The 12,289-nt window shown below is 35.0% G+C and overlaps 1 protein-coding gene across 3 annotated transcripts in view; it reads right to left on the bottom strand.

The window, feature by feature from the left end:
- The window catches only part of ZRANB3 (zinc finger RANBP2-type containing 3), a 310,106-nt gene that overhangs the window by 192,232 nt on the left and 105,585 nt on the right, over positions 1–12,289 (bottom strand). For all 3 annotated transcript variants that reach the window (XM_041739422.1, XM_041739421.1, XM_041739420.1), the window contains one exon: positions 1,017–1,035. In XM_041739422.1, coding sequence (XP_041595356.1) covers positions 1,017–1,035 — 19 coding nt within the window. The remainder of the gene's footprint in view (positions 1–1,016; positions 1,036–12,289) is intronic.

Consider the following 12,289-nt stretch of genomic DNA (forward strand, 5'->3'; position numbering starts at 1 on the left):
TCTCTCTCTCTCTCTCTCTCGCTGTGTGACTATCATAAATAAATAAAAATTAAAAAAAAAGATTTAAAAAAAATAATTACACTGTTGAAGTTCTTCATAGGCAATGACTATGTTTCTAAGTATAACATCTAAAGAAATGCCTATAGGATAAAGAGTTAAGCTAAAAACTTAGGTAATTATTAATTAGCATAAATCAAGAAACCCTTTATCAAACCTTTCTGCATAGCACTGTTCACGTAACACTGTAATTCATTTCTTCCCTAAAGCGATTGTGGAGATAAGCCATTGGTGAGTCTATATATAACTAAAGTGAAGACAGTTAGGAGAATCTCTAATAATTCCAATTATATTTTTTTAAAAACTCAGTATCTTTTCTTCCTTTCTAATATATTTTTAAACGTTTTGTTGTTACTTTTAAAGGCATCATGAAAACAGCAACACATTTCTCAAACTGAATAAAAATTAGAATTTTATTGATGTACACTACTGAGAATGTAAAAAGTATCATAGTTTATATAACAAGAACATTTCAGTGAGAAAACATGAATATTATATATAAGTACATGGTACGGTAATATATCAAATTGTTTAGTGATAATAAAATACCACTTTAATATTGTTTCACACTCATATGAATTAACAATAACTTTTACAGCAAATGTTTAAAAATTCAACTTTTAAGAAGTATTATGACAAGTAGAAAATGAGTTCAGTTTTATTTGGGGCTGAATTTTAAAGCACATTCATGCTTTCTCTGCCAATGACATAAAATTTTGGATCACTAAATGTTAATTCTAACATGTTTCAAGTACACATCTTGCATGCAAGTGTGTATATCTGTGCATGCACAAACACATACACAACATATTCATCCTCATTTTCATTCTCTTTATCCCCTCTCCTTCTCTCTCTATATATACATACAGTCATATGGAAAGACACAGTACATGGTAAGTAACACACTAAAAATTGGTTGTGGAATTTTATAAAAGGCATAAAAATCATGAAACACTTACTTCATCAGCCACCATACACCTGGAAAAAAATAAAAATAAAACCAAGTTAATATTTTAATGGTCAAAGTCAACCATTTTAAAAGTTTTGATTCAGTGGCTTGCCACAAAACAGTTTACAAATGTTAAAGTACTGAGCCAGAGAGAGGTGTTTACAAATGTGCATGAGAACATGAGCCAATGCTGATTTTAAAAAACTCTCTAGGTACCAATGGCATATGGGTCTGCAAGAGGGTGAGTTTCAGAAATATTCCTCGTGCCCACTCGTGGAGATAGTTATAACGGCCCTTCAAAACTGAGATCAAAATGACAAGTGATTATACCAATGACTTCCCTCCTTACCAATAAATCTTAAAATCGGTCTTCTAGAAATTAGAAAAATGCTGTATTAAAGCGTAAGGAAATAAGTCTCAGCCAATATTAGCATGTTATCCCTATATTATAAATGCTAAGCCTATTTTTGAGCTGAATTTTGGTTTCTACTAATATTTGGCTAAATTTTATCTTGTCTTCTTTCTTATTCATCTATAGTATAGTAAATTTTATCCACTGAAAATTGAAGATAGGGGGGCATAAACTGAAAAAGCAGAGAGCAAAAACAAATAGGAGGTGTGGTCAGGATTATGAGAGGTCCCTTAGAAATACTGAATACATCATATAGGAAAAGGCAATCTTGTAACTAAGGGGATTTCCAGGCAATCTAAAAAACACTAGAATATTAGCATTAGACAAGAATAAAGTCCTTATTTCCATTCTTTTCTTCCTTTATTCCTGATGGCCTTAACATTAAACACTTTTATGATTCTTTTAAAATAAAATACAAGTTATGAATTTGGTAATAAATACACTATCGAAGGATAAGTTACAAGTAAAATGGAATTTCAATTTTAGGAAAGAAGGTTACATAATGAGTATTTTTAGAGAAAAATAAAATATAAATACTTGAAATTTAAAACACATTCAAAAATAAAGTATATTACATGTTTTGCAAACAAGTCTAAAAAGTAAAAAACAAAACACAGTAATTTGAAAAACTTAATTTATTTCCAGAAAGACTCACATGCATACTTATTTTTTCATTTTTTAAAATTTTTTTTTAATTTTTATTTATTTATGATAGTCACAGAGAGAGAAAGAGAGAGGCAGAGACATAGGCAGAGGGAGAAGCAGGCTCCATGCACCGGGAGCCCAATGTGGGATTTGATCCCAGGTCTCCAGGATCGCGCCCTGGGCCAAAGGCAGGCGCCAAACCGCTGCGCTACCCAGGGATCCCCTTATTTTTTCATTTTAAAATGTAACTCAAATTTGGTAAAGATGTCACTTGAAGTGTATATATTAAGTGTCTACTGTGTAGTCTAAGTTCTAGGGATATAGCAGTGAATTACAAAGTTCTTTCTTCATAGAGGGTGACTGGAAGAAGACAACAAATAAACATATGGCTCAAGTGCTGTTAGGTGCTAGTAAAATAAAAAGAAACTAATTTAAACAGGGTGAGGTGGAATAGGCAACGTAGAAAAGGATCTGTTCTACAGAATGGTAGGAAACAGTCTTTATGACAAGGCAATACGAACAGATTTAAGCAAGACATAATTTTAAAAAAAATTTATTTAAATTCAACTTAATGAACATTTAGTGTATTATTAGTTTCAGGGGGTAGAATTTAATGATTCATCAGTTGCATATAACACCCAGTGCTCATTATATCAAGTGCTCTCTTTAATGCTCATTAACCAATTACCCCATACTGTCACACACCTCCCTCCAGCAACCCTCGATTTATTTCCTAGAGTTAAGAGTCTCATGGCTTGATTCTCTCTCAATTTGCATCGTATTTTTATGTTTCTTTCCCTTTCTCTATGTTCAACTGTTTTGCTTCTTAAATTCCACGAGAGAAATCATATGGTATCTGTCCTTCTCTGACTGACTTATTTCACTTAGCATATTCCCGCTAGTTCCATTCATGTCATTGCAAATGGCAAGATTTCATTCTTTTTGATGGCTGAGTAGTATTCCATTGTGTGTTATGTTTCTGTGTGTGTGTGTGCGCGCGCAGGTGCGCACCACATTTTCTTTAGCCACTCATCTGTCAATACATATTTGGGCTCTTTCCATACTTTAGTTATTGTAGATATCGCTGCTATAAACATTGGGGTGCAGGTGCCCCTTTGAATCACTGTTTATATCCCTTAGAAAAATACCTAACAGTGCAATTTCTGGGTCATAGGATCGTTCTATTTTTAACTTTTTGAGGAACCTCCACACTGTTTTCCAGAGTGACTGCACCAGTTTACATTCCCACTAACAGTGTAAAAGGGTTCTCCTTTCTCTACATCCTTGCCAACATCTGTTGTTTCTTGAGTTGTTCATTTTAGCCATTCTGACCGGTGTGAGGTGGTATCTCATTGTGGTTTCGATTTCTATTTTCCCTGATGCCGAGTGATGTCAAGCATTTTTTCATGTGTCTGTTGGCCACTTCTAAGTCTTCTCTGGAGAAATGTCTGTTCATGTGAGCAAGACACAAATTTAATGAGGAAGGGAATCATGAGAAAATATGAAGAAGAGTATTCTTAAAGTGATCAGCAAGAGCAAGGGCCCTGAGATAAAATGGTTATGATATAATTAAGAAGGAAAAAGAAAACTAATGTAAATAATGTGCACTAAATCATGAAACTGGTAGAAAATAAGGTTGGAAGGCAGCTGGGAGAGTCTAATGGCATGGAGAACCTCATAACCAATTGTATGGAGTTTGGATTTTCTTCAAATTCTTTGGAGGGGGATCCCTGGGTGGCGCAGCGGTTTGGCGCCTGCCTTTGCCCCGGGGCGCGATCCTGGAGACCCGGGATCGAATCCCACGTCGGGCTCCCGGTGCATGGAGCCTGCTTCGCTCCCGGTGCATGGAGCCTGCTTCTCCCTCTGCCTGTGTCTCTGCCTCTCTCTCTCTCTCTCTCTGTGACTATCATAAATAAATAAAAAATAAATAAATAAATAAATAAATAAAAATAAATAAAAAATTCTTTGGAGGGAAGCAACATTTTATATTTTAAAAAGATAACTCTGGCTTAGAGGGAGTAAACTGTAGAGGGCAAGAGCAGAAGCGTGAAGAATAGTAAGGAGGCACCTGCAGTAGACCAGGAGGAAAACAACAATGCACAGAATGAGGGTAGAGGTGGAGGTGGTAAGAAGTAGTCAGCTTAGGCACATTTTGAAAGTACAACTAATAGGATTTGTGGATTAACTGAGAAGTGGATGTAAAAATAAAAGAGAAGTCAAGAATGAATCGTAAGTGACACCTGGGTGGCTCAGTCAGTAAAGCACCTGCCTTCAGCTTGGGTCATGATCCTGAAGCCCTGAGATCAAGCCCCACATCAGGCTGCCTGCTTTGTGGGGAGTCTGCTTCTTCCTTTCCCTCTGATCCTCATCCCTGCTCATGCATGTTCTTGCAAATAAATAAATATATATTTTTAAAAAGAATGAATTCTAAGATACTGGCTTAAGAAATTAAGCATAAAAAATGGTAAGATGTCATTCACTGAAATAAGTAAAACTCAGGAGAAGTAGGTTTGGTGATGACAAGCACTGGACATGCAATCTTTGTAATATCCCTTAGATTACCGAGTTGAACTGTTATACAGGTAACTAGATATGTTCATGAGGGGAATGGTAAGGACTGGAGATATAATAAATTTGCGATATACCAGAATGTAAATGGCATTGGAATGAGTGAGGATCTAAAGTATTCTGAAACACGACAACTTGAATGTGACTTGTTCCTCTCTACGCCAACTCCAAGTTCCTAAACTTTCTGAAGTTAAACAGGTGCTGAGACCTGCAGGCAATGTTGTGTCTTAAGGCTCTAGTGAGGTAAACATCAGAACAAACATTATATCCCTTAGAAAACTGGTATGCGTTACATTGTTCCATGGGTGGCTGGCAAACTGAAAAGCAGCATCAGTGGAATAATTTGGCTTCTAGGTATCTGAAGACCCCCACAGTAAGACTATCTCCAATGTCTTTGAATATGCTGTATTTTCCTATCATGACACAGATGAGTTTTCCCTACTTTAGAACTAGGACAGCTCAATTAGATTAGAGAGCACCAGGTTTCCTTTAGGTATCTCTAGTGGGCTAACTTACACTTCAGGCACTATATCTATTCTGAACTCTGGGATTCCTGCAGTTTAGGACAATTCAACAATCAGACATGATTTTCAATGAGCCATCACAGAAAAACAACTGACCATGTGAGAGGCTCCAACATTTGAAAAAACAGAGTAAGACTGAATAATCAGAGCATGATTCTACTAAAATAGGAAGTGCTAGAAAACAAGCACCTGCACTAAAACTGTTAGAGCATTTAAGTAATTTCTAACACACACACACACACACAGAGACACACACACACACACACAAGCTTAAAACTATGACTTTCAAACTAAAATAAGCACATGATTTTTTTAAAAAAAGATCATTATTGATACCTAATTAAATAGATGGGAAGATGAAATACAAGGATTATCTCAAAATACAAAGCAAAGAATTAAGTAAATGTTAATAGTCACAAAAAAGAAAAATTACTTGAAGGATAGACCCAGAAAATTAATCTGTGAAAAATAGGTGTTCAAAGGAGAAAAGACACAATATGAAAGAGAGGTAACAATTAAGTAAATAATAAAATTCTCCAGGTTGAAAAAACAACTAATTGGAAAGACTAACTTTCAGGCTGGATTGAAAAGACAAATATCTATTCATATTCTTAAAAAATCATTAGTCTAAAGAGTAAGAAAAAAACTTGTAAGTGTTCAGACAGAAAAAAAAACAACTATCCATAAACGGAAAAACCAGGATTGGCATTGAGCTTATCATCATCAACACTAGAAGCTAAAAAATTATGGAGGAGGAACCAGACTACTTGAACAGAATGCAGAGCTCATGAATCTATCCAAGATACCTATTATTTGTAAGCGAGAGCAAAAAGATATTTGAGGCCAACCAATATCGCCAAGATTATTAAACACAAGTAAACCATAGGTGGAAAAATAGTTTAAAAAATAACCAAAGGACAAACATTATATGTTCTCATTCATTTGGGGAATATGAATAATAGTGAAAGGGAATAGAAGGGAAGGGAGAAGAAATGGGTAGGAAATATCAGAAAGGGAGACAGAACATAAAGACTCCTAACTCTGGGAAACGAACTAGGGGTGGTGGAAGGGGAGGAGGGCGGGGGGTGGGGGTGAATGGGTGACGGGCACTGAGTGGGGCACTTGACGGGATGAGCACTGGGTGTTATTCTGTATGTTGGCAAATTGAACACCAATAAAAAATAAATTTATTATTTAAAAAATAAAATAAAATAAAATTTTGAGAAACTTAAAAAAAAAATAACCAAACAATAAACACCTTAACACAGACTCAAGATAGAAGATAAAAGGGAAATCCAGTCAGCAATGAAGCTTGATATGCATGAGGTTAATGGATGATGTATATTGTACATGAGGACTCTAGAAGCAGAAGGGACATATTCTGAAAATTTGTAAGTGAAAAATTAAAGAGAGGTAATAAATGAGAGGGGGTACTAAAACTACTCTAAAGCAGACCACCAAACAGATTATTTTTAAAGTCAGGAGACTAAATGAAATCACCTAAAGGTTAAGAGTATAGGGAGAAGAGAAGAGAGCTATGACTGACCCCTGCAGCACTCCAACAAGTAGGGGTACAAAGAGGAGACGAACCCAACAAAAAGGACTGAGAAGAAGTGTACAGTAAAGTAAAAACATACAAAAGGAATGTGATCCCCTAGAAGCCAAATAAAGACTTTTTTTTTGAGAAGGAGAGAATGAACAACTATAGTAAATGTTCCCTAAAAAAATCTAGTAAAATGATGTCTGAGAATTGACCATGTGACTTGGGAAGAGACCATTCATAACTCTGACAAGAGAAACTTTCATAAAATGGTAGGAGACAAAAGCCTCCCTTGAGTGGGTTAAAGAGAGAACAGAAAGAAGGGAAGGGAGAGACTAAATAAAGATTACTGTTACAAGGAATTATCCTGTACAGGGAAGCAGATAAACAAGGTAGTAGTTGGCAGGAAAACTAGGGTCCAGAGAAGATTTTTTTTTTAAAGATAGAATAGTATAAAGCCCAATAAATATCTTATTGATCCAATGAGTGAAATATCTAGCAGGAAATATATAGATCAGGAACTAAGGAATCAAGTCAAGACAGTAAATAAAAATGAGAAAGTAGCTATGCATGAAGATGATCATAGAAGAAACAGAAGTGAATGGGGTTCTCATGTGTAAACTATAAAAAGATAGGGAGAAATTTTTCATGGTTAGAACCTAGGAAACATTCTCATTTAGAAAAAAAAGGGGGGAGGGGAGGAAGAAAAGTACTCAAAGGGAACAAGGATCAAAATCTAAGAAGCCAAAAAAAAAAAAAAATTAAAGAAGCCTAGGGGAAATACATTCACAACAGAGTAAATGGGTTAAGAGTACCCAAATGCCACAAAAATGTTGCAAAGGATGAAGGCTAAAAAGCCGTCATAAAAAGTTACCAGGAGCTCACTTGTAAGCATTATGTAAAGATAAGAAGATGGTGGGCAGTAAAAGATGGAGTTAACAGATACAAGAGTAATCAAAAAGAACCTCTGATAGAAAAAAAAAAGGATTAAAAATAGGGCAGTCGCTATAGAACATTTAGTACATGTTGGAAACTTTAAGAGTTAGCAAGGAGTCAGTAGTGTGAAAGAAAACAAGGAAGCTGACTGTTGGAGACCTAATCACGCTACAATAAATTTTTTTTTTGCTACAATAATTTAAAAAGGGAAAATATGGCCAATACAATTTCTCTCTTCGTAGAAATTTTACACATTTGATCGAAACTGAAGTCTACTTTGTAATCAAAAGACTACTCCTCACCACAGTTATCCATAGAAATAAAAATAGCTTATTCTTCCATTGGGAAATGGCAAACACAATATGAGTTACAGGGACTTTAACCTACAGCTAAAAAGAAAACTTCCTTCTTTAAAGAGTATCTATTGTATTTGCTAAGCCTGGTTTTGTGGGCCAACAGCTAAATAATTCTATCTGAATTTTAAAAGCAGTTCAGTTTTCCAATGTTACAAAAAAAATATTCTTTGTTCCAAATTCATGTTAATTGCTTGAATTATAATTTATCCAGCTTGGCTACCGACATCAAAAAGCAACTTTTCATTTCACTGAGTTGTTTCCAAAACCTTGAGGCTCCTTACATTAATCATCCACTTACAGTATCAAGACATATATTCCAGTGTTTGCAGCAGCCATATCTTTGGATGCACATGCTCAGTGTTTGCTATTTTTAACCCAAATTTTCATACAGCTAGAAGAGAGAAAGCTAAACAGCATCATACTTTTCTGAGAATCATTTAACACACCAGCTAAATTTCTAATCTAAAGCTCACAGAACTGAACAATTTGTGTTTAACTCAAAGCTTTTCTCCAATTTCTTTATATTATAAAACCCACCTTTTTAATATAACACCCCTATTTCTTGGATATATCATGTCTGTAAAAAGAAAACAGCAAAAGAATATTTTGGTAACACTGCAGAAGAACAGCAAGAGAATATTTTGGTAACACAATTCAGTGAGGTGAACACATTTAAAATGAATATGTAAGATGTTTGGAATCATAAGTACAAAATTCAGGACTTTGTACTTGAACACAAGATCTGCTTAGTCAATTACCATGCATGCTTTGGCCTCAGAAGTGGGCTGAAATTTCCTCTGGGAAAATATTAGCCTTCTAGGAAGGCTCTCTTAGGAAGAGTTAGTTGATCAACCATTTATATCCTAAACCATATTATATACCATGCTACCCTTTAGTATGCTTTAGTACTGACCAGTGCTAACAATGTAACTGTACATACAACTGTACATACTCTCCCCAAAGGCAAAGCTACAGTATTTATGGGTTCAGAAGATCAAATCATAATACTTGGGATGCCTAGGTGGCTCAGCGGTAGAGCATCTGCCTTCGGCTCAGGGCATGATCCTGGAGTCCCAGGATCAAGTCCCGCATTGGGCTCCCTGCAAGGAGCTTCCTTCTCCCTCTGCCTCTCTCTGTGTCTCTCATGAATAAATAAAATCTTTAAAAAAAATCATAATACTTTTTCCAGCCATGGCAATGTCTCAAAATACTTCCCTCTATTACTACTAAAGTTCAACATAATAAGATGGACTTTATTTTGTTTAGTTTTAATATTATTTATTTTTTGAACAGGGGATACATCCAAGAGGTACAAAAGTGGAAAGTCGGGATCCCTGGGTGGCGCATCGGTTTGGCGCCTGCCTTTGGCCCAGGGCGCGATCCTGGAGACCCGGGATCGAATCCCACGTCGGGCTCCCGGTGCGTGGAGCCTGCTTCTCCCTCTGCCTGTGTCTCTGCCTCTCTCTCTCTCTCTGTATGGCTATCATAAATAAATAATAAAAAAAAAAAAAAAAAAAAAGTGGAAAGTCTCTCTCCAATCTCTATTTCTCAAGGGTGTCCCAGATATTAGCTGCTCTAAAGGTGACAAAGTTACCAATTTTTTGTGTAGTCTTTTAGAAATATTCTCTGTTTAAGTATGTGTATATGTACATATACATATACATCAAATAACATTAGAGGTAACCCTCCCTGATCTTGTATAAAATCCCAGAAATGTACAATATAGCATGTAACATGACGAAAAAGAAAACACTGAGATTGAAATATTTTTTTTAAAATCCTTGTTTCCAGTGCTTTGGAAAAGTACATATAGTCAGGAAACCTTCAGGTTTACCTCTCTTCTAGCTTGGCCTCTTCATAGATGTCTGAAGACATCTATGGTATAGAACAATCATTTGATGGAAAAGCTCTCTTGGGCTTCCCAGATGCTCCTGATTCTCCTTCTAGCTCTCATCTCTGTCTCTTTCCTCCATGCTCCCACCTCTACCCACCCTGTTCAGTGTTCAGCTTTTATAGTCATATTCTCTTTGTGTTCTACCTCTATTCCTAAGGCTACCATCCATTCACCTAGTTTTAAGTGCCACCCATACGAGTCCTAAATCTGTACCTAAGGCTTTAAGCATATGCTCCAGATTCATGTTCAAAACCTTTATGTAAGCAATTTTTTTCCTTGGTGCTCTGAGGTTATTATAATATACTATGCATGTTAATATCTGAAACTAAAGTTAAGTGAGCCCTAGACATAATAAAATACAATAAAAATTGTTAAAGGAGTTATTTAAACAATTGATCTGAGTCTGTGATTCTTATCCTGGGGCCAGAAATTTCTGTTTAAAATTAAAATTACAAAACAACAGTATTTATTTTGGTTGCATGTCAAGACAGTCTGCTGAATTTCTGTAAAAGCTTAAAGCAGTGCTTTTATTTGCAAGTATATGGTTAAATATATCCTAGACCTCTATATCCAGCTTCTTAGTCTCATCTATTTTATGAAATGACTAAGGCAAGTAGGCTGAGCTGTGATCAAATGAGGTAAGAGAGCACTTTGTAAATGGAAAGATACCATAAAAACTTTATTGTTGTTTTGCTGGTGATGATAAGTTCTATTCAACAAATAATTATGTTCACTGTCAGTAACTAAATACTGGCAATGGATCTAGGGGAGTTACAGAGGACAGTAGCTTCAAATCTAACCCTTAAAAACAGATGGAAATGTGACTGACTTTAAAAACTGGTTTTATAAACAATGCTTCCTTTAGGATGCAATGCAAGAATATAAACTCAAAATGGCTTAATCACTAAAAATAATTAATATATCACATGCATGAATAAGAAATTCAAGAATGGGATGGTTCCACAGTGGTTCATTGCAGAGCCCACTCAAGTCACCTTTTTATTCTATCATTCTAAGTAGCTCCAGACAATTAATTCATCCTTAGCCACCAACGTTCAGAAGCACAGGGAAAGTGTACTTCAAGTATTCTAAGTCTGTTAATACGGAAGGAAGAGGAGACAGACCTTAGGCGAAGCAACCGACATCTGCTACATTTATTATGACTTTGAAAACCAAGTTAAAATGATATTCAGTGTTTTGTTTTCTTTTAGTTCTTTTTACCCATTATAAAACACAAGTCCTACAGAAAGGGCATAAAATGTCCTGAGAGATGTGGGGCAATATGAACATATCCTTTATGTAAACCAAAAACCAAGTAAGTTTTTAAAAATAATTGCTTATTCTGTTCGTGAGCATTAAAAAAATTAAACTAGTTCCTAATGCTTGATAATATCTTGAAAATACTATGCTTCATTAGTCTGACTTCATTAGCACAAATTGCCCCATAACTTTTACTAATAAGAGCAAAATGGGAAAAAAAAAAATCTCTGCATCTGCCTAGATGGTTTTTTTAAAAAAGGGGTGTATCAGCTGTTTTGAGAGAATTATTATTGTTTTTAGGATGTATAATAATTACCACTGGGTCATTATAGCATATACTAGCTTTTACACAATTATTTATTCTTGTTTATAAAACTTCAGGTCAAAAAAGTTGATTATTCCTAGAGCAATTAGTAGAAGATTTTTAGAGCTTAATTAGACAGTAACATTCATTAGAATATATTAGAGTTACAAATGAAATATAGTTTATATAAAAAAAAAAAACCCTCCGGAGTAAGTCAAGTCTGCTTGATTTATTCTAAAGTGATTTTAAAGGTAAAAGAATGATTCATAGTTTCAAAATTGCTTTGTTAATAAAGATATTTGCATCAGTGATACTTAAATGTTGACAGGTAGATAGAGAAATAAATCAAATAATTTATTACAAATGGGGAGCCTCTCTCAGAATATAATAGAATACTAATCTTTATTTATGAATTTCTTTTTTGCCTGGTTTTGGATTTATTGAATTATAAAACCTGAAAACATTTCAAAAATGAGAACACATTTACGAACCTAAGAATAAATCACAAAATAAAAACAACTCAATTTTCTATCTATCATATATTGTCTCAATTTACTATGATATTGTTTCAATTCACTTTTTTAATGATAGAAAATTGAGCCCGCTTGACATGATAAAAAGCCAAATTGTAATGGCTAAAACATATAGGATTATTTTCTACCTCACCCACCACTACATTCCCTTCCTTAACAGGAAGTTTCAAGTTAAGTAAGTCCATACTGGAGCAGCAGCCAAGTACCAGAGTCACCTCTACAGTCTTCTTGTCCTCTCCTTGCAGGCAGGTCAAAAGATAGTTGGTACAGTTCCAGGTTTGGCATCGATGTTTGATACCAGAAGAAAGGAA

The sequence above is a fragment of the Vulpes lagopus genome, chromosome 24 (genome assembly GCF_018345385.1).
Source record: "Vulpes lagopus strain Blue_001 chromosome 24, ASM1834538v1, whole genome shotgun sequence".
NCBI classification, from domain to species: Eukaryota; Metazoa; Chordata; class Mammalia; order Carnivora; family Canidae; genus Vulpes; species Vulpes lagopus.